Raw genomic sequence first — 24,245 nt, 5'->3', positions numbered from 1 at the left:
AATTTTCTAATGCAGCATCCATTTGGGAAAATGTTAGACCACACCCAACTTTCACCTAGACTCTGGGAATGGCCAGTTTGTAGCCTATGTAGCCAGTCTTCAGTTTCTACTCAAAAGATTACATTAAATGCACTAAGCATGTTCCACAATCAGACAGTTCACAATGAAAAACCCAATATAATTTTTCTCTTGACGCAAATGCAAGCAGTGAGATTGGTTATTAGGTTTGGAATATCTTACCTGATGATACAACAGAGGTGACTTTAACAATAGCTCAAACAGTAACATTACTAGGTCAGTAAGTATTGAGAATATTAACTGTTAACATCTAACTTTATAATTCAAAACTAATATCTAACTTTGTGAGAAACTTGTCTTTTTATTAAAATAATTAAAAACGCTCAATGTGAAAGCTGTAAAAGTGAAAAATGAGAGACGATTTTTGGAATTATGGAAACCTCACAACAGCCTAGTTGGGTCGAAAGCACAACCATCCTCAGCTGCTTCATCAATTACCTTCTCCCCATAAGATCAGAAGTGGGAATGTTACTGATGATTGTACAACGTTAAGCACCATTCGCAACTCCTCAGATATCGAAGCAGTCAGTATCCAAATGCAGCAAGACTTGGACAATATCCAGGTTGCTGGCAGAAAGTTTAAAGTAAGATTCACAAATGCCGAGCAATGACTACCAACAGAGATATTAATCGTTGCTCCTTAACATTCAATGATGTTACGGTCACTGAATCCCCAGCGATCAACATCCTTGGGGGATACCACTGACCAGAAACTGGACTGGATCAGCCATCTAAATACAGTGACTACCAAGATGGTTAGACACTGGAATTCTGAGGCACATATCTCACCACCTGACTCTCCAAACTTTGTCCACCACCAGCAAGGCAGAAGTCAGGAATGGGATGGAATGTTCCCTATGTGTCTAGACGAATGCTGCTCCAGTAATAAGCAGCTTGATTTCATCTAGGACAAACAGTCACAACATCCACCCCCTCCACCACAGACATTTAGAAACAGCAGGAATGCATTGAAGGAATTCACAAAGGTTCCTTAAGGAGCACTTTCCGAACTCTCAGCCAGCTCCATCTTAAAGGACAAGGGCAGGAGATACACTGCAATGCCACCACCTACAAGTTCCCTTCAACACCACTGACAATTCTGACTTGGATCTACATCACCATTCCATCACTGCCATTATGTGAAAACCCTGGAATTCCCTGACTACTGGCATTGTGGATCTAGTTCCAAGAGCAACTATTGATGGGCAATAAATGCTGGCCAGCCAGTGAAGCCTTCATCTCATGAGTGAATTAATAAAACATGGGGGTGCATGTGATTGGGGAAAAGGGAGGGACCTATTATAAGAGCTAGGAGAAATGAGGGATTTCCAATGAGATGGCCCACTGACAAGAGAACAAGAACAAGGCAGAAGAGAAGAAGGAAAAGAAATAGAGATGAGCACCATGACCAAAAACTGCCCAGAGAATTCATTCGACACTTCTGTCTGGTCCTCATCTGGGAAATAAATAGCCTGCAGCAGACTGTAAAGCTCTGCTTGAATGCATAACTAGATTTTATCTGAAATTTGAATAATTTGTTCTGACTTTATTTCATAAAAGCAGTCTCATGACTGAACTTTTTGTCAGTCCACTTGCAACATAGACTGAAGTTTAGAACCTCCCAAAACCAACACTAGAAAGAACCTGAGGTTTGAGACTATGACTTATTACAGTGACCATGAAACATCAAGCTAATCTTTTCGACAGGCATTAGCTTAACTCAAGCATGAACTCATTAATTTTAACTGAGTTAATGCCTTTAGTAAAATTGGGCATATGAAAAATTTAAGCCAGCTCTAATATCTCAAGTTATTCCAAACCCTCCCCAAATCCCTTTGATACAAAATGACCTTATTAAATGACAAGGCTGGTGTGTTCATCTGAAGATAACCAGACAATGCTGACCGGCTGAAAGAAAATTGCTGTCTCAACAATGTCTCACTTTATTTCTCTATGCTTTCCCTGAAGACAGTACAAAACATCTTGAAATTCTGTTTCTACAATTGGTAGGCCACTCAGATTCAAGGCGCTTTGTCAAACAGCTCGAGGTTTAGAGGTAATATTAGACTGAAGTCATGGTAACCACCTTAGTATCACATTGATCCTCTTTTCAAAGAATCAATTTAAATCACATTATACATTTCCCAACTATTTTTACTAAATAGACTTAGCTACTTAGCTCTAGAATAAGTCATTGGCTACCTAAAATTTTATTCATAACTATCTTCAAGCATAAAAGTTGTTTTTACAAAGAATTCGGAGCCACTTTTATAGATGAATAATAGAATCATAGTGCCATGGAAACATATTGAAGTTTTAGTTGTTCATCGTGCTGTTACTTAGCAATGTCAATTGTTGCTGTTTGACAATCAAAGTGCTATTTGTTTTTTGAACACTGATAAGTTATTTTTTAAACAATATTATTGTTTGTTCAGAATTAAGAAGTCAACTTACAAGGAATTCCCACTGAAATGCACAGATGGGTTGCCTGGATAATATCATTGTATCCCAGTATTCAGCAACTTTCTCTTAGCAATGACAGCAGCAGTCCTTAATTGTGTTTCTTCCCCCCTCCCCAATACATATATTAACTGGATATGAGAAAGCATTCAATTGTTATTTTTAACACGGAATTGAGTTAACTGCACTATAGATCCTCGAAACTCTGTGGTCTCTTTCAAGTCTTAAGCAGCACTGCATTTGCAATTTGCCACAGTTTAAAACAGCTATGCCCAATGTTGCAACAGTCAGGAATGGGGGTTGGATGGTTTCCTAGAACAAAAACCACTATTAAATATATTATCAGAAAAATACACGCTCAGAGATTCAAATAAAGTATGCATTTCCATGCTTCATTCAAGGAATCCTCATTAAAAGGTAATGAGATTCCAATTTTAACAACAAAATTGGAACTCATGAGGCACAACAGTCTCTCAAGTCATTATATACTTTGCTCAAACAAAATAAAATAATTAAATGTGCTAGACAAACCAACCACATCATAGGTGATAACAGTGGTGGAGGAGCTAAGAGAATGAATGACCACTTGATTTTTAATATTATGTCTTGTATTGTTTATAATGGGGCCCATTTACATTGCAGAAGGGAAAAAAAAAAGAAGTGTTGGAAGTACTTTTTGCACAAATACAATTTGCATTCCTAAAAGTTGCTCCTGAAGACCAGAGTAGCAGATGCAAGCAAAAATAGATCTTGAGACTTCACTCGGGTACCTTTCCAATATACTGTGTGTTGCCTTGGCAGTAGTAGTGAGTTTAACTTTGAGCCCCAGGTGGACAGAGGAAGCGCTTCAGTGATACCTTTAAAGCCTCACTGACAAAGTAGAACATTCCCACGGACACCTGGGAATCACAGACCCAGGACCGTCCAAACTGGAGAAAAAGCATCCTGGAAGGTGTTGAGCACCTCGAGACTTGCCGTTGGGAGAGGCAGAAGCCCGATGAGAACAGCGAAAAGAGCTTGTTCTCACACCAACACCTTAGATAGACACAAAAGATTGGCAGATGCTAGAAGCCAAAGTAGACAAGCTGGAGGCTTGAAGAGCATCATCAGGAAGTGGAGAAGTCCAATGTTTTGGGTGTAACCGCTCTTCAGGAATGGAGGTGAGGGTAGGGGGGAGTTGCAGATAAAGGGGATGGGAGGGATGGGTTATGGATGGAGATAGAGACGGAGTGGTGAAGTGACTATAGGTGGTAGGTCAATTGAAGGAACAAATCTGGTTGGTAGCTGAAAAGAGGGGTTGGTCGGAGGGATGGAAGGGGGAAGGAAGGGCTGGGAAAGGGAGCCGGCGGATAGGACAGGAGATTATTTGAAATTGGAGAACTCAGTTGTTGAATCCTCTGGGCTGTAGACTGCTCAGGCTGAAGATGAGGTGTTGTTCCTCCAATTTGCGGTTTGGATCATTGTGGCAATGGAGAAGGACAAGGATCGTCATGTCGGAAATGGAGTGGGAAGGGGAATTGAAATGGGCGGTGAGTGGGAGATCAGGCTGGTCCTTACCGGCCCGGCTGAGATGCTCTGTGAACCGTTCCCTAAATTTACATTCAGTCTCCCCGATGTAGAGAAGATCATATCGGGAGTACCAGATACAGTAAACAAGGTTGGAGGAGAGTCGAGAGTATGGTGCTGGAAAAGCACAGCAGGTCAGGCAGCTTCCGAAGAGCAAGAGAATACAGGAATGGAGGGCTAATGAAGGGCTTTTGCCCGAATCGTCGATTCTCCTGCTCCTTGGTTGCTACCTGACCTGCTGTGCTTTTCCAGCACCAAACTCTCGACTCTAATCTCCAGCATCTGCAGTCCTCACTTTTTCCAAGGTTGGAAGATAGGCAGGTGAACCTCAGTCTCACCTGGAAGGAATTTTTGGTGCCCTGGATGGAGGTGAGGGGAGTGGTGTGCCAACAGGTTGTCCATCTTTTTCGGTTGTAGGAGAAGGTACCTGGGGGTTCGGAGGGGTTGGTGAGGAGGGTGGCACGAACCAAGGACTGTCAGTGGGAACAGTCCTTGTGGAAGACAGAGAGGGGTGGGGAGGAGCAGATGTTCACGGTGGTGGGGTCTAGTTGGAGGTGGCGGAAATGTTCGAGGTTGATACATTTGGTGCATAGACTAGTGTGTTGGTATGTAAGGACAAGGGTGATTCTATCTTTATTATGTCTGAATGGGGTGGGATTTAGAGCAGTGGAGCAGGGAATGGAGGAGGTGCAATGGAGGACTGTCTGGATGACAGTGGGGGGCGGGGGGGAAGCACGTTGTTTGAAATAGGTGGACATCTGGGATGCTTGGGGGTGGAACATCTCCCCATCGATGCAGATGCAACTGAGACGGAGGAATTGGGAAAACGGGATGGAGTTCTTGCAGGATACTGTGGGAGTAGTCCAGGTAGTTATGAGATTCTGTGGGTTTTGTAGTAAAGGTCAGTTTGTAAACTGTTGCAGGAAATTGAAATGGAGAGTTCCAGGAAATGGAGGGAGATGTCAGAGATAGATCAAGTGAATTTAAGGACGGATTGGAAATTGTTGGCAAAGTCAATGACCTGCTCCAGTTTAGCCGGGGTGCAGGACGCTGCACCAATGCAGTCATTGATGAAACAGTGGAAGAGTTTGGGCACGGTGCCTGTGTATGTTCTGAAGAGGGACTGTTTGACATCACCGACAAAGAAGCATGCGTAACTGAGGCCCATTCGAGTGCCCATAGCCATGCCCTAGATTTGGAGGAAAGGGGAAGAGTTGAAGGAAAAGTTATTGTGGCTGAGGACTAATTTGGTGAGGCAGAGGAGGATATTGGTGGAGGGGGACTGGATGGGTCTGTTGAAGACGAAGAAACTGAGGCCTTGCAGGCCAACATTGTGGGGAATGGACATGTGCAAGGACCAACATCAACATCTTCCCGCCCAAAGTATAACAGAGCCTGCGGTAGACACATCAGTCTGTATATCCACCTGCGGACTCACTGAGAGCGGAAGAGAGTAATCCCCATCTGCGAGGGACTGCCAATGATGATGATTAGTAGTGAGCTTAACTTTGAATTTCCTGATTTTCGGTTCAAGGCCTACTCCATGCTCTTACATTGTGTAAAAGCAGACTGTTCTAAATCCAACAGAATTTTTACTGGTAACAGATTCACTTGCCTGATTATTCTATTGTAAGAAAGATTAATTCAATAATTTATTAATTGTTTTATTTATGCTCCTTACACTTACACAGAAGCCATCTGATCATTCACCCACAGAATATAGCTGAGTCTGACAGCACTCAAGGACGACTTCAAACTTATGTGAGATCAAAGCTTGTGCAGGTTTTTGCACAGAGAGCATCAGAAACTGGGAAATACAGGTGACAGTAAATGCTAGTGATGGGCATGAACGCATTAACATGTAACTGGTTAAAATGCAACAAAATAAATGGAAGTAACAAAATAAAATTGTTCAGTGAAATTTACCGTGAGTTCTTCCACAGCCTTTTTGAGCTCCTCAGGAGTTTTGTATTCAAAATCTCTCTCTAAGTATTCCTCTTCAGCTTGTGCTATCCATTCTTGCATCTCGGACAGGTCTTTCCTGAGACTCATTGTCTTGTCCAGTGCACTTTTCAATGCAGCCTTTTTGACGTATGCCTATTTGGTGCAGGTCAAAGAAAAGACAGTTTCAACATATTGTGTGGAAAACGTTTTACATGGTGTTATGTTTAGAGGAAAATCTATGATTAAAAAATAAACAGCATTTAGCTTCTCACCCTACCAAGAATGTTAAGGAAGTTAAAAAGAAGCTTTTCCTTGAGAAAGGGAACCACATCGGGACCTAGCTACAGCTATGCAAATTCTCAGCCAGTGCTCACTGACTTATACACAAACATTGGTGCAGAGGAAGTGGTGGAGGCCTGTACAATTACAACATTTAAAAGGCATCTGGATGGGGATATGAATAGGAAGGGTTTAGAAAGATATGGGCTAAGTGCTGGCAAATGGGACTAGATTAATTTAGGATATCTGATCAGGATGGACAAGTTGGACCGAAGGGTTTGTTTCAGTGCCGTACATCTCTCTGACTCTGTGTAGGCTGCTGAGTGGTGGCAAGTAATCCTCAAGGGAAGAAAAAAAACTCACTTTAAAGAGAATAGCATAACCATAGGAGCTTCACTTCAGTCTCAAACTCGGGTTTACACCATTTGCAAAAGATCCTTGGTGCCCAGACAGCATCTACATAAATCTATTCAAATTAACTCAGCCTGAGAATAATTGAGAACTTTTCTCAGTATTTCTGGTCATCTAGAAACTTGTATTTGAAGGCTTTTCCCCCCTTTTGTGAATATCCTTTGTATTGGAGTATTATTTTCTTCCCTTAGCTCCTTGTAGCTGTCAACAATAAGCCAAGAAAAGATAACAATCTCAGAAATTATTTGAAAAAATTCCTTGCTGCATTATGTTAATTGCTGCAGTATTAATAGTGTCTCCTTATGGCAAAATGACATCTGAAAGATAATGGAAAGCTTAGTGCTTACATGACTGGAGGTTTCAGTTAATGGAATAACTTATATGGTCAGCAAGTAAGAAGAAAGAAGGCTGATTCTCAAGCTTTATCCTCAATGCCAGTGACAGTACCCTGCAGGTATTTTATTACCAACAAGATTGGGGTGTTTCACACAATTGGATGGAAGTGAAAAAAATGATTATCATGCCAAGTAATAAATTCAGCCAGCTTTTGATTTTGTCACAATGCAATAAATACTAAGTTTTTCAGTGGGACTCCCTTTCAAACATTGTTACATTTATGGTACCAATGAGTTCCACAGATGGTGTAAACTCTTTTTTTCCCCCCGTTTTAGGCCAATTTCTTAACATTGATAACATCAGTAGACTTGTTCTCCTCAACACAGCCTTGGGTAAAAGATAAGGAATTCCTTAAGCCAGAGGGTGGTAAAATCTCTGGAACTCATTGCTGCAGAAGGCTGTGGAGGCCAGGTCACTGAGACATTTAAGACAGAGATAGATAGGTTCTTGATTAGTGAGAGGATCAAGGATTACTGGGAGAAGGCAGGAGAATGGGGTTCTGAAACATATTAGCCATGACTGAATGGTGAAGCAGATGTGATGGTCCAAATGGCCTAATTCTACTCCAATATCTTATGGGAAAAAGTAATAAGAAAGCATACACAGGAAGACAAATTTATTTATGGTGAAAGATTTATGTTTTAAATCCCTCATGACAGAAAGAAATTTGGATGTAGAAATTGCTGTTGACAACGTTAACTAATAATGCATGCTCCTACAACGTTCCTCTGTCTATTATTTTAATAGGTGTAACCACATTACTACCAAATGCCTGATTGACCAATAACAAAAAAAAAAAGAAATGTAAGGCTCAATCTCAGTTTTTTTCTTTGGCTACGTCAACTCACTAACAATCTAGTGCATCCTTCTGGCATTTCTCACATTTGATTTTCACCCTTTTAACTATGCATCATTCCCAGAACAACTTACCAACCAGTGGATATCTGTCAAAAGCCTGGCATCCCTTGTGCCCATAGCATCTTTAAAAACCCATGATGCCTGGGTGAGCACTGGCATTCCAGCACTATCCCACTTAATGACAATCAGAATTTGAATAGGTTGAAGAAGGGTAAGATGTCATTGTGATGTTCCAATAGGAAACTGGGAGGTCTTGGTAGATGGGGTGGTTAAGAGGAGAGGGACGTCTTCCCAGAAACGACACCTCCAGATCCTGCCAGCCTGGTCTGAAGTGGCCATCTCGATCAGTGCCATTTCTAGCGTGTTCAGAAACTGGCAGTGTCGACTGAAGGTCATAGACATTATCTGCTCTGCCAGGGTTAGAACAGCACACGCCTCTCTCTGTCACCGCATACTCACTGTAATCCTTCTACTGCACTAACCTCTCACAGAATGCCACGCTTGGCCTTTCTCAATATCTTCCCTCACTCACTCTTCCCCTCCACCACTGAGTCTGCTGTGCTGCCTCCTCAGTCCTTTGGTACACCTTTCCCCACATACACCAGGACTAACAGCCATATCACCCAATCATGACAGGGAGAGTCTGAATGGGTGAAGGGGTGCCCGACATCGGTGTCCTCACCCCCTATAGAGGCATAATCCTGGCCTTCACAGGATAAGACTGGAATTGCTCCTGTGGTGATGCAGAAACATCCATTTGCTACTAAGCAAGCCACGACCACCCTACTGCTCTCCCATTAATCCGACTGTCACTCTCAGTCATTGCACACCACTTCTGACCATTGGCTATGATGCTTTCCCTCTCATTCTGCTGGCCTGCCCACAATGTCTGTGGAGAAATACCCACCTCCCCAGAAGTGTTACCTTTCAGCCTGGAAACATCAGAGAAAGCAGCTGTGAAGCTGCCTCCTGTGTCCCTTCATCAGTCCGGATACTGATACTTCAGTGGAAACTGTAAACAAGGAGAGGGTGGGGACAGAATCTGGCAAGGACCTCACAGAGACAGCTCCACCATTTGCCAAGGAAGAAACAGCCCAGATCATCAGGTGTTTCAGAGAAATACATTTTTTTTCAATCTTCTCTCTTGTCCCAGAAAGTGCTGTTTCCTTCTCGGTTAATGTTGTATTATTGCAACTACTTGTTGGTTTTAATCCAACAATCATCGGAGTTTTAGAGATGAAGGTGGTGGAAAGCAGTTCGCTCAGTTGGTTTGCATTCCTGAACAATGACAACAATCATTCAAATCCCACTCCGACTCAGGTCACCGTGAAGAACTCTTCTTCTCAATCTCTTCCCTCACTTGAGGAATGGTGACCCTCAGGTTAAACCACTACCAGCCATCTCTCTCTCTCTCCATCTCTATTGTGGTCTGCTCAAGCTGCAGTAACAATACTTTTGACTTTTAGAGAGTGGGTAAGTTTTCCCCTGGACAGTAATCTGATCAGCCCAATATAACATCTGGATAATTTCAACTTTACTTGGCTTTATTTCATGCATTGTGGAAAGTCAAAAATCTAATCCACAAATTTCAGCCGATGGTTATTGTTCCATGAGGATGATTCAACTCTACTAGCCTTATCAAACAACTGCATAGAACACAGCCAAATCAGAAATGCTGGGGCTGCCCATCAGACCCTACTATCTTACATCAACAGTCAAGACATGATAACTATTCACAGGCTCTTGTTAGACAGTAATGTCTGTGTCAAGGATTCAATATTATTCCATCCTCTCCTGGATATCATTTTGAATCAAAATAGGTCAAGTTTACAGAGTTTGATGTGAACGCTGACGTACAAAGCTGTTGAAATTCTCCTTGTTAATAACTTCAACAAAAAGGTTTTTTCATTTTATTTTTGCACTGACTTTTTCCATACAATCGACACCAAAATGAATGTCATATAAAAAGAAATGTTTGACGCAGAGTAAATAAAACCTGGGAAAGAATTTGCTGTCAATGATAAGTCCAAAGTTATTGTCACTTTGTCAAACTCAATTGAGCTAGCATCATATAAATCCGACCCTACCTGCTTGAGTATTGTAAACAATGTCAGTGTATAATCAAACTGGGAATTTTGTGGTTCACATTTGAACAAAAATATGTATTCAGCATGCATGTTTGTTTGTCTAGCCAGATCCATTTACTGCTACCTGAAGACCACTCAATATCATCTTGGACATAACTGCTGTAGGTAAGATCACCATGTTATCTTAATCACCTGACAACAAAACAGACAGAACATTCACTCTGTGCTTTATTCTTTGGTGAATAGAAATCTTGGTCACTAATCCATACAATAGTCTGTAAATATTGATAGACATGCAACAACATGGTTTATGTATGTTACTATGTTCCTGGCTACATTTCCAGTTAACATGCAGCAGCAAAACAGGAGCAGCTCTGATGAAATTCACCCGTACAATCAGACAGAGACTCTGGAACTTGAACAAATATAAAAACAGAAAACATCTCATTCATTACTGATACCACACTTGTCTCTGTGAAATGGTGGATATCCAAAGGCATTACTACTTTCATTCCCAGAGACCAGACTTCTCACCTGTTTACAGATATTCTCCCAACATGCATTCAGTTCCGACAGTTCAGTCTGTAATTTTCCCACATAGGTGGGCTCAGCCTGGCCTTTTAAGGTTTCTCCCACATCATTGATACCATTTAAGCTGGGCTGGATTGTTTGAATGTCATTCACTAAAGCCTGAATAAGAAAGAAAAACATGCTTTTATCATAACTACTCAAATATACCTCTAATTACACAGATGAAAAATGAAGCAAAACAGGGTATTTAAGTGAAACTTAGTGAAATTGAGAACTAATCTCTCTGGTACCAATAAGCTAGTGACACAACTTGAAAGAAAGTTAATGAAGCATAACATACTTCAAAGTAAATTGAACAACTACAGTTGTATCTTTCATGAACATCAATAACAATGTGAATTTGCATTTGGAGGAATAATCTAAATTTTGTTAATGCAAATTCTCTGATTTGGTGCATCAATATTATAAAGCCCATAACAATAGTTAGCCTTTAGTTTTTGTTTCAGCTCACAGATATAACATAGATAGAATTTTTGACACTTGGTCACATTAGAATTGAAATATTAGTAATGAATAGAGAGAATAATACATGATTTGTCAGTGAACTAAATGCCACTAATTCAATGCAGTAATTCAAGTAGAGAGAAAAGCATGAGGAGTAGGAAAGTCAGCTGAACATGGATAATTCAATTACTATAGTTAACCCACTGGGAGCTGTCACTCTTCAAATCAATATATACTCAAGACTTTAGAAAGCTCCTTGCTCGAATCCTTGATATGGTTTCTGTCAGTCCCTGCCTGATTTGTAATAAGCGTACTCACCAAACTTGCACAGTTGAAGCTTCCCACTAAATGAGCTATAATATTCTGCTTCGTTTGGAGTAGATCGCTTCATTGCCAGGACCTGCCAGCCAGCAGCCTGCAACCCTTAGCAACTTCTTGAATCAGCTCATTTAGATTTTCAGCACACCAAGAAATGCTTCATGAGACAGTTTCCCCTCTCCCCTCCCACCCAGCGTGCTCAGGAAGTGAAAAGAACATCTAATATTAAGTGATTAAGAATGGGTATACTCCTGCTTTATAATGACATGGTTCACATTAAACTGAATTGTATCACATTTGTTCAAAAACAGCAGTTGGCCATATGGCCCTTTGATACTGCTATCCCATTCAGTAAGGTTGCTCAGAGAATCTAAGTTAAGTCCACAGATAAACATTTTTGTAATTCTAAATATTCCATTATTCCCTCAGTGCCCAAAACTTTATCATCTCAAGTAGGAAAAACTCAATAACTGAGTATTCACAACCTTCTGTAGTAAAGAATTTCAAAGACTCACAGTCCTCTGGATAAAGCAGCTTCATCGTATAACTATCACAAATAGTCTCAAGCTAAGCAGTGGGCTATGCCGCCAAGATCAAAACCTACCAAACAGGAGTAAAAGTCTCTCAGCATCAACCCCTTTCAGAATTTTATAGTTTCCAGTGAGATCACAGCCCATTCTCCAAACTCCAGAGAATATAACTCAATTTTCCTCACATACTCCTCTTAGGAGAGCCTTATCATTCAAAAATCAATCTAGAAAACCTTTGTTGGATCATTCAGAATCAAATTGTATCCTTCTTTATGTACAGAGACCAAACTCAACAGAGCAATTCCAGCAAATTTCCTTATTTTTACAATCCAACTACTTTTCAGGTCATTAGACTATTTGCCTTTCTAATTCCTTGCTGTCTTTGTGTATTAATATTTTGTGATTTGTATATAAGGTCCCGATAGCCTTCTGAACTTTACCGTTAATCAAAATCACCCCTTTTAAAAAACAGCTTTTCTTCTCCAGCGAATCATTCTTCAATTCCCTAATTACATTCATCTGCCTTTTTCTTGCCAAATCTTTTCAGTTGTCCATATCTCCCAGAATCCTCCTAACAGCTGAACTGTTGATTTGGATGGCAGTCATCAGCAGACGTTGATAAATTGGTATAGCATTTAAAAACCCAAACAGTGATCTTGTGGCATTCCCAAAATGTTGCCTTTATTCTTAACTCTCTCTTTTCTGTCCATAAATCAATCCCTGCATCATATTAATATATCACCCCTAAATTCCTTTAGTATAGCTTGCCCAAGAACCTCTCGTGTGGTACTTCACCAAATATCTTCTGAGAAGGTATCATTTTTATTTCCTCTATGACTATTGAAAAGGCATAAAAAATAACTTTATTCAATTTTGCATTGTTGATTCTACAGCATGATGCAGATGTGCAACTAACACAGTTTACAATTTATCTTTTAAGCCTAATTGAATTATTTTTCATCCAGGAATATTGGCTTCTATCTTTTGTACCACCTAAATTTGTTACAGATGCCCACAAGTCGGATTTCGCCCCGACGATTCTGAAACAACATCACTGTAATTCTCTTTCCTCTTTGATGCGCCTATATGGTAACTAACAACTATAGCAACTTATTGGCTGTATTGACGACAAAATCCTGCTAAGTAATTCTCTTTGAAACAAAAACACACGAAGATACAGACCAGAGACTCTGATCAAGGTAGCAAATATCTATTTATATACAAAAAGCAAAATGAAGCCCAAAAACTGAACTATGAGACTCAATAAATTTGCCTACTCTAAGATTATTTGCAACGACTCAGTTAGTATACTTAAGAATAGCATCTGACAAAAACTTAGGAATTTCTGTTAATGAATAAACAAAGCTGTCATTATAACACAACAAATTCAACCTTTTTTCATCCTTTCCCTGGCTCTTTGTTCACTCCAGGCAAGTATTTCTCCTCTCAATTCTTATTCAGTTCAGGGACGCACTTTTGATGGAAATTATGTTTCATGCTCCTAGCTTTTAACTATTTTGAGGTCAGATTCAACATTTTTCATTACTGTGGTTGCCAACAAACTCAAAGACATTTCATACACCAAACAGAAAAAAACATGTTAAAACATACAAATGTTTGCGAGGCATAATGCTCCCTTTAGAACAATACATAGTACCAGAGTGATGAGCAACTCATCACAGTTAGCACTTACCACAAAAAAAAACTGCCATTCCTGCCTTGGGATATTCAGTACGATGGGGTCTAAAGTGTCAGCTTTGTTAGTTTATCAGGCAGAAATACAGATCATTTGCTATATTGAAATTGCACTCCTCAGTTCTCATGAAATAAAATTAAAAGAAAACAACCTGAATTTGCAGTATACAGTTTGGATGACACTGTTTGATTTAGGAGATGGATAAGGACTGGAATCTATTCAAATGCAATTTGGATATAACAGAAAACTTTTATTAGAACACATTTTTTCTAGATTCTGAAGAAGGAGCCACTGGACCCAAAACATTAAATCTGCTTTCTCTCCATAGATGCTGCCAGACCTCTGAGTTTTTCCAGCAATTTCTGAACTTGTTTCAGACTTCTGGCATCTGCAGGTCTTTGTTTTTTCATTCTTTTTCTTCACATCCCTTATCTGATTATGGGAGGAGGTGTCTAAAATCATGAAGGTTTTCAACTGCACTCCGTGAAAGAAGTGGAAGTTCAAACTTGGGGCCTTTTAAAAAACTTCACACCATGTGGGTATCACTGACTGGACCAACATGTGTTGCTCATCCCTGAATACCTTGGAGAAGGTAGAGTTGAGACACTTGCCACCCTCTTTAACTGCTGTAGTGCACGTGGTGCTGATACACCCACAGTGCTGTCATAGAGGCACTTCTAGGTCTTTTACTGAGTGACAGTGAAGTTCTACATTAGGATGGTGTGCAGATGAAGGGAAACTTGCAGGTGATGTTGTTCCAATATATCTACTACTTTCAATCTTCAAGGAGGGGGACTACTTGCTTATTTGGGAAAAACAGTCGAGGAAACATCGGTGAGAAACTGCAGTGTTTCTTGTAGGTGGCATGGTTTTGGAGAGAATGCATACTTAGTATGATGGGCGGAATACCAATTAAGTGGCACCTTAGCCTGGGCAGTGTCAAACGTCTTTGGAGTTGTGGAGATGCACCAACCCGTGCAAGTACAGAGTATATCATCACGCCACTGTCTCGTATATTGAACATATTGGATAGGTCAAGGGGAGTCAAGAAGCAAGTTATCCCTGCAGAAATTCTCACCTCTAACCTGCTCTTGTAGTTATCGTACTAATATGGTTAGTTCTTTACAGTTTCTGGTTAACATCTTGGTCCTGGGAAATTCAACAATGGCAATACAAATTGAATGTCATCAAGCTGATGGCTAGATTCTCTTTTGTTGCAGATGGCCGTTGCCTAGCCCTTATTTGACATGAATAGTACTTATCAGGCCAATAGTCATGCTATCCAGGTTTTGCTGCTTATGGGCTCAGGCTACTTCAATATTAGAGGACTAAAAAGGTGTTGAAGATTGTACAATCATCAGCAAACATTCTCACTCTGACTTTATGATGGAGGAAATATCACAAATGAAGCAGTGGAAGATGGTTGGGCCTTGGGCACAATACAGAGGAACACCTGCAGAGATATCCTTGGGCAAAAAAAATGGCTAATGCAGCAACCACAACAATCTGTCTTTGTGCTTGGCATAATTCCCACCAGTCAAGCATTTTCCGTTTTCCACTCATCCAGCTTTATTTGACTTCTTGATACCATACGGAGATGAATGCTTCTTTGATATCAAGGGCAATCAATTATACCTCACCATCAGATTTCTGTTTTGTCCACATTTCATCCATGGCTTTAGGAGGTCAGAAGTTGAGTGGGCTGGCAGAACCCAAACTGAACATCAGTTCAGAGGGAAGTGCTGAGCAAACATCATTTGATCGTACTGTTGATGACATTCCTCATTTTGATGATGATCAAGAGTAGTTAGTTTTGAGTTATGAAATCATTGGGTTTGATTTGTCCTAGTTATTAAAGATGGGTTATATCTGGGAAAATTCTCACATTGCTGGATAGATGTTGGTATTACAACTAGACTAAAAAAGGTTGGCCAGAGGTACGTCACATTTTGAAATACAAATCTTCTGTATTATTGTTGGAATGTGGTCCAGGCCCAGGACCTTTGCCAGATTGAGTCCATCTGGTGTTACTTCATTTTACATGCTGCAAATCAAACTGGATGAAGACTGGCATCTTTGATGGTGGGAGAAGACAGAGTTGGATCATCCTATTGATACTTCTGGATGAAAATGGCTGCAAATGCCTTCGGCTTGTTTTTTTTTGCACCAATGTGATGGGTTTCCTCATCATTGAGGATGGAGATATTTGTATAGCCACCTCTTCCTTTTTGATGTTTATCTGTCCAACAACATTCATGACTACATGCAGCAGGACTGCAAAACTTTAACGTTATCCATTGGTTCTAAGATGTCTTAGATTAATACTGTTTGTGTTCGTGAAGCAAATAATACTGTGAATCCTCATTAAGTAGACACCCCATTTTTAACCATAGCTGGTGCTCCTGGAGTGTATGCCTTTCTCTATTCTTTAATTAACCAGGACCACACCCCCATAATGAACGCAAAATTTTGATTTGTCAGACCTTTTCAAAACATCGTTAGCACAATGGTAATGTCATACAATATGATGGAGGACATCCTCAATGTGATGATAGAATTTTGTTCTCATGAGGTTTATACAATAGTCACTACTACTGCCATAGTCAGATGTATATGGAATAGATGGATTAAAGAATGAGATGATGTACGTTTATTCTCCTTGCTGGTACTCTCGCTATCTGCTACTGGCCAAGTCCAGCAGCTTTACCCTTCAGCACTTGGTCAGCTCAGTCACTCATGATGTTATAGATCAAAGTATCCCACCCAGTGTTTTTCTGTGCTATAGCCACTCCCAGTACACCCTCCAACTGAGGCTTGACATAAAGGACAGTAGATTCAGTAGCTGAGGAGGGGCAGGAGCTGTGATTGCTGTTTATCAACAGGAGGTTTCCTTGTCCATGTCTGAATTGATGTCGCAAGACTTCATGACGTCCAGCATTAATGTTGAGAGCACCCAGAGCAAACCCTTTTTTGACTCTGAACCCCAGAACTGCCATTTTGGAGTCTGTCAGGCTAGTGGAACATTATATACCAAGGGATGATGATGGTGGTACTTGAGACATTAGTGGGTTTGGCTCGCCTGTAGACAGCTGTGACAATCTTAGTATAAGCCTTCTGATGTTAGTATGGAGAAAATTGCAGGACTGACAGGGCAGAGGTTGCCATGGTTATTTCCACTGTCTAAATTGATGTCAGATGGTCAACATAGTTTCATTTCCTTTCATAGCAGTTTGATGAAACTGAGTGAATTGTACGTGAGAGGTTATAGGGTATGAACTCACATGTAGGTCAAACCAGGTAAGCTTAATTTATTAACTAATGGAAGATTTATTAATCAATGGTAATGGTAGAATGCCATGGTGGGGTCTGAACCCATGTTACCAGAATATTAGCCTCTGAAGTACTAGTCCAGTAACATTACCACACCACCCTCTATGTCTTCATGTTTTGCCAACCATAACAGATTTGCCTCCTCAAACAATACTGATGTCAGCTATAACTGGCATGCAATACAAAGAGTCAGATAAGAGCTGACTAAATATTGAAAAATCGGATTAGGCAGGGAGATAAATTTTCAGTTGCTACTGATGTGATGGATGAACTAGCCCCTTTCAAGAATATAAAACATAAGAAAATAGCCACATCTGACTGTTCTAGGGATCTTGAAATTGTTCCAGATATTCTTGCACAAATTACACAGTCATATTTCTTGGAATCAACTTTGGGCTGATATTTCCCACCTGTAAGAAAGTGAGGGCTACAGATGCTGGAGAGTCAGAGCTGAAAAGCATGGCGCTGGAAAAGCACAGCATCTGATAAGCAGGACAGTCGATGTTTCGGACATAAGCCCTTCATCAAGAATCGGGGGGGGGGGGGGGAAGGGAGCTGGGAGATAAATAAGAAGGTGGGGTTGGTACTGGGGTAAAAGGTAGCTGGGAAGGCGATAGGTGGATGCAGGTATGGGTTGATGGTGATAGGTTGGTGGGGAGGATAGTTTCCCACCTGTACCTATTATTTTAACATATACAACATTTTCAGCAAAAGTACTTATTAGAGTGAAGATTGCAAATTTATTAAGTTGTCTTACTTGTAACTTTCAGTACCATTCCTTCCAATAAATATGACACCAGATCTGTGTTTGTAATTCCTGTTCAAATATGGAGCTCTCATTCCGGAGGCTGTCATACCTTCTACTAAGAGTAAAATTAGTCTTTCAAGTAATTTACTTACGGTACATTGCTCTAACTGTTTCTCAAGTGCCTCTGAATCACCAAGGGCAGGCCATTCTTCATTTAGGAAAACTTCCACTTCTGTCATCCATTTCTTTAAAGTTTTTGTGTCATTCTGTACAACACAAAACAATATTAAGTTGCATACTTGAATGGACCTATTACCATTATAACAAAATTCTTCAAAACCTCTCAAACACTTTCAAACTTTTCCAACTCATTCAATATTAGTGATACTTTTCATAGCCTGGGCATACATTGCTCAACTGCAGGAGTTGCACTGCTTGCACAGTTTTGGGAAACACATTAAAGTAAATGAAACTTCACAAATTTAGTTTTCTTGGCAGAAGAAAGTCATACAAGTTATACAGCAAAAATCGATGTTTTTCAAAATTCATTCACAGGTTGGTCACTGACACAGCCAACGTTTATTGTTCATCTCTAATGAAACTGGTGGTGATCCACCTTCTCGAACTATTGCAATCTCTGCAATAAGGCTACACCTTCAGTGCTGTTAGGTAGGACACTCCAGGACATTGACACAGCAACAATGATATAACAGCAAAATGGTTCCAATAGATGGTGTGTGACTTGAAGGAGATTTTCAGACAGTGTTATCATGAACCTGAGTTTCTGATTCTTCCATACAAAAGAGGTCACAGATTTGAAAAATACAGTTGACCCGTAGTTGTAACCATAGCACTGATATGACACATCCCATTAAGCTTCTGTTCAGAAGTAACCCTCAGGAAGTTGAGGAATACAGTGATGGTAATGCTATTTAATGTTGAGGAGTAGTTGTTTGAGTTTCCCTCATTAGAGGTGGTCTTTAGCTGGCACATACTTTGTGCAATGTCTCATGTCACTACCAGCCCAACCCTGAATGTGTTCAAGCCTTGTTGCATAAAGGTATGAATTGCTTTAGTATCTGAACAGTTGTGAACAGTGTTGTGTTCTGTCTCACAGTCAGTATATCTTTTAAGGGACATACTCAGATCAATACATCACAGCATGTGACCTGAGGGTACAAAGATCACATATGTCATTTTACCTCTGAATATCTGAAGCATGCCCTTCTGTTGCAACATATTTATGTAATGCTAGCCCAAGTCTCTAATCTTAATTGCAGGCACCTATGTGTCTGTATATTTTTACATAATAGCGACCTGTACTAAATGTCTCTCACATTCTCAAAATCATAACGTCCAAATGGGAGGTAACATGAGCATTGCCACATCAGGTAAAATGCCATGTCAGAGGCAAACTTGTGTCAAACATAATGGATTAATCAACATAGTCCCAACTTTTGTTCTTCTATTGGAGGATAGGTCATTGACAAAACAACTGAAAATGGTTGGGCTGAAGACACTGCCCTGATGAACACGGATGGTTGAGCTCGGAGGCGGAGAACGTTCCTATTTCTCTCTTCTCCCAGATTTCAGAAGTCCTTATTGCAGTTAATCAAAATGATCCATAAGAGAGGACCAGTGGCTGCATGCTTTCCTTTCACCTTTCTATCATCTCAGTAAAGAGAACATAAGTAGAAATGCACAAAGCATGGTCAATAAGCTGCATATACCCATCTGAAATATAAAGCTGTGGCGAGAACAGAAAGCCAGACCACTGAAAGGCTGGAATGAGCGAATATCCCTCACGATATTGAAGGTGTTCAACTGAGGTAGGCAAGGGAAACAAAGAAGGGCTGGGAGCATTGATTAAGGAGGATATTAGAGCAAGATAGATAATATTCTGGAAGAATAGCAAAAACATCGCTTAGTAGGTTAGAGTTAAGAAATATTTGAGGTACCTTACACCACTGAATGTATTCTATAGTTTACCAAATAATGGGAAAGATGCAAAGGAACACATTGACAGTGAAGTTACAAACCCTGTTAATGGAAAACTTTGATGATCACAGAAAAGCCTGGAATTGTATTATTTGAATGGGCAGACAGTGGGAAAAGTTTTTTTTTAAGTGCATTCCAGCAAATTTCAGTGATCAGAACGTTTCCAGCCTGAAGAGAAAAGAGGCATTGCTGAAGTTGGTGCTTAGAAATGAAATACATCAAGTGAATCATTACTTTCTCCAAATCTATTTACCCCTTACTACGTCAGTGCTTTCAACACACTCACTGCAGTCACCTCACCACATCTCCTGCTCATGTATCATCAATAACTGCTCATCCACCTACTTTCAAACTCAATCTCTCCCTTTGTCTCATCACAGGAAAAACTGGCCAAACTGATATTCTCCAGAATCCCGATTTACCTACTCGTAATTCCTGGGCAGGTTGTGCTTGACCCGCAGGAATAGCTGTGGCCCAATCATTGGATGGTATGGACACAGATCCTGAGAAATCATTGGACATGGGAAAGTGATGGCATTTTACCTGATGTGGCAATGCTCATGTTACCTCCCATTTGGACGTTATGATTTTGAGAATGTGAGAGACATTTAGTACAGGTCGCTATTATGTAAAAATATACAGACACATAGGTGCCTGCAATTAAGATTAGAGACTTGGGCTAGCATTACATAAATATGTTGCAACAGAAGGGCATGCTTCAGATATTCAGGAACAATACTGGCTTATAATCTGAGAATATGATTTTGAATTCCACCATAGCAGCTGGTGGAATATTGATTCAATTTGTTTTAGTTTGGAAAACCAATCTAACGGTCGCCACGTAACCACTGTTGATTTCGTTAAAAATAGTCTAGTTCACTAATATCCGATAAGGAAGGAAGCCTGCTGGTCCTTGCCTGATCTGGCCTACACTAGATTCCTGACCAACAGCAAAGTGGCTCATCCCTAACTGGTCTCTGGAGAATTAGGCATGAGTAAGTGATGCACATGTCTCTTGAAATAACAGCAGGGAAAGAAAGTGCCTGACTGACTGTGGCTAACCTCCTGGACTGGCATCAGCTGAGCCCCATTCACTGACTGTGGCAATAACCCTTGACACTCATTTCATGGTCAGTCTGCTAATAACAGGTCCCTCAGACTTTCACACATTGCATGTATTTCATACAAAAGACATTGTCCTTGTCAGAAGTACAGAAACTTGGAGAGGGAGCCTCCTTCATAGTTTACAATGATCATAGACAATCCTCTGTCTTGATTCTTGTTTTCTCTCCATAGCCCTCAATGCCTTTGAAATCGTAAAAGAAATTCTCTCTCTTTCTCAAATGTATTTAGTGGCTTAGTTTCCACAGCCTTTTGTGGTTGAGAATTCCAAAGGTTCACTCCCCTTTTGAGTGCAGATATATTTCTTCAGCTCAATCCGACATGGTCATCCTTAGACTGTGTTCCCTGGTTCTGGTGCATGCAGTAGGACTGAAGTAGACAAAACCTGGTATTAGAGAGCAGCACCTTAATTGTTCAGTGCTCCATGCCTCTCTCTTTGCTCAAAACCGTGCAAGCCACAGAGGCTGACAGTCTGCAACTCAGCATTAAAGAGCCTGTACATGAAGAGAGCAATGTGGAGTTGTCAGTCCTCAAACCAGTGCTGAAGTCAGTGAGGGTGCATGAGATAAACAGTGTGATGTGTGCAGAAACAAACGAAACAGAAATTGCTGGAGAAACTCAGCACTTGCGGCAGCATCTGTAAAGAGGAAACATTGTTGACATTTTAAGACCAGTGATCCTTCTTCAGTGTACAGAGTTTGCCACAAAAATGAATGAGCAGAGAGCAAACTATGAGCCGTAATATTTGGAGATGTATGTGGTTCCCAGCATGTAATGTGACCTGCTCTAAGCATGCAAGTTGTAGGAGTCGCTGAGTTCCAAGATGTTGAAGGGCTGAAGTGGTGTGAAAGTCGGCCTGAGCACAAACATGACAATGTGAAGAGGCTGGTGGCTTTGTGACATGGATTTGCATGCACAAAGGATCAAGGAGGATGGTGGCCATGGAGCATGCAGGGACACACTGGTGCACCGAAGCAGTCGGATGATAGCTGGGACAATCGCAAGTGAGCTGCAGCCACCAGATATCTGATTTAATTCAGGGGTTTGTACCATCTGGAGTTTTGGCAAAGGGTACAACAATCAGAAGTGATAAACAAATAAGATGAATTGTAAATACATGTAAATGAGTTGGTCACTGACCAATGGTGGAAATCTAAAGTTGGCATTAAGGCTTGAGGGAGTAATTGGAAAAATCTTTCTTGACATTGAGTTTCTGATGTTTACAAAACTCTCTTCTTTTTTCCCCTCAAATTTCTTGTAATTGCTCATGCCATACCAGGGAGAGGAACACTGGCCAACTAAGTTGAGACATTATTAGTATCAGAAAGGCAGTTGGCAAGTCACGAGGAAGATATCAAATGCATCTGAGATTTTTGAAGGAAGCAAATGTGGAAATTGAGAGATACTGGCCATAATCTTCCAAAAGGACTCAGGAATTGCAAAAGCTAAACCCTTGTCCAAAAACGTTACAAGGATAAAATCAGCAACTACAGAATAATCAGTTTAATCTCAGTGGTGGGAAAGATTTAGCAGTGATAATCAGGACAAGATTAAACCATCTGGACAAGTGTGGATGAATTAAGGAAAATTCAAGCAGATTGGTCAGATTACTTACAGTAATCTTCGGCCCAACAAGTCCACACTGACCCTCCCATCAGCAACCCACCCAGACCCATTCCCCTACATTTACCCTTTCACCTAACACTATGGGCAATTTAGCATGGCCAATTCACCTGACCTGCACATTTTTGGACTGTGGGAGGAAACTGGAGAACCCGGAGGAAACCCACACAGACACGGGGAGAATGTGCAAACTCCACAAAGACAGTTTCCTGAGGAGGGAATTGAACCCAGGTCTCTGGCACTGTGAGGCAGCAGTGCTAACCACTGTGCCACCCACAATCTTTTTTTCCAAGATGTAATGAAGAGTAGATTTGGTGCACATCTGAGAAACTACCACACAACAGATTAAACAGCAAAATTCAAGCCTGTGAAGTAAAAAGGTGCAACGGCAGCACAAAGTCTGTTGACTGACAGAAAACAAAACAAAAATAACAGCAGGTGTTATTCAAATTATTTGAAGTTCCCAGAGATTGGCACCATAAGTTCTGTTTTTCCTTACAATATATTAATAACCTAAACTTGGATGTGACAGATTCAGTGTCAAAATTTATAAGTGACAGAATTTGTGAGCATTGTGAACTGTAAAGAGAATAGTGATAGACTTCAAAAGAACACAGTCCTTTTGAAGGAATGGGCAGATGAAATGTTATGCAGGGAAATGTGAAGTGACTCATTTTTAGACATTTCTAAACAGAGCATAGGAGTAAAGACACCTGGGACTATATGGTGTACACGTTGTTTAAGGTGAAAGGGTAGTAAAGAAGCTGAGAAAAATGGCATACAGGATGCGCTTAGTGTACTAAAGCCAAAAGGCTTAGATTACTAAAGTAAACAATTTATGATGAAACATTATAAAACACTGGTTCAGCCACACCCATTTGTTCTGTGCTTTTCTGGGGCTATACTATAGGATATGAAGGGTTTAGAGGGAGTGTGGAAATGGCTTGTAAGCATTACTCCAGAGGACAAACACTTTAATTGTTGATAGGTCAAAAAACCTGGACTTAGAAAGGAAATAGTTGAGAGGAGTTAATAGACACAGGGAGAAGGTAGTGCAATCGTTACATCACTGGATTAGTAACTCAGATGCTCAGACTAATGCTCTGGGGATGGAAGTACAATCTCACAATGTTCGTCGTTAAAATGTGCACAATATGGGCTCTAGCAAGTGTCAGCAGTGGTGACTGAGAAGCCATCATTGATTGTTTTACAAGGCTATCTAGTCTACTATTGACCGTTAGGATGCAAAATGGGCAATCCTTACTTGGGCCTGGTCTACAAGCAATTCCAGATCCAATGTGGATGACTCTCAAGTGCCTTCTGCAATGGTGTAGCAAGCCACATACTTCAAGGACAATAAGGGATGGAAAAAACATACTGATACTGCCAGCAATGTGCACATCCCCTGAAAGAATTATATAAAAAAAGATGTGTTCCATGTCCTTGGTGGAATGCATTCCATCTCTTGCTACATGCTTACCATTTACATATCAGAAGCAGATCTTGGCTATCCCTTTCTATTCACAGTCAATCTATCCTCATTTTCTCTCTTTGACAGTCTTCTTGGCCTTTTCACCTCCCCTCTCAATTTATTGCATTCAACCTTTGTTGCCACTTGAAGAGTTCATCTTACGTAGATCATAAAATTTCTTTTGTAAAATTTTCAATCCCCACATGTAATTGAGGGGATGTTCATACCCTAGATTAAGAAACAGCTCTACGTTTAAGAAAACCTACATGACCATTGTATATTTTCCTTTCAGTAT

At 40.5% G+C, this 24,245-nt stretch overlaps 1 protein-coding gene across 5 annotated transcripts in view; it reads right to left on the bottom strand.

Moving 5' to 3' along the window:
• The window catches only part of dmd (dystrophin), a 2,012,228-nt gene that overhangs the window by 1,037,935 nt on the left and 950,048 nt on the right, over positions 1-24,245 (bottom strand). For all 5 annotated transcript variants that reach the window (XM_043700735.1, XM_043700733.1, XM_043700734.1 and 2 more), the window contains 3 exons: positions 17,889-18,002; positions 10,614-10,769; positions 6,031-6,201 (listed from right to left, as the gene is read on the bottom strand). In XM_043700735.1, the coding sequence (XP_043556670.1) occupies positions 6,031-6,201; positions 10,614-10,769; positions 17,889-18,002 (441 nt within the window). The remainder of the gene's footprint in view (positions 1-6,030; positions 6,202-10,613; positions 10,770-17,888; positions 18,003-24,245) is intronic.

This window comes from Chiloscyllium plagiosum, chromosome 12, assembly GCF_004010195.1.
Source record: "Chiloscyllium plagiosum isolate BGI_BamShark_2017 chromosome 12, ASM401019v2, whole genome shotgun sequence".
Classification (NCBI taxonomy): domain Eukaryota; kingdom Metazoa; phylum Chordata; class Chondrichthyes; order Orectolobiformes; family Hemiscylliidae; genus Chiloscyllium; species Chiloscyllium plagiosum.
This window is presented reverse-complemented; position numbering and strand designations above follow the sequence as displayed.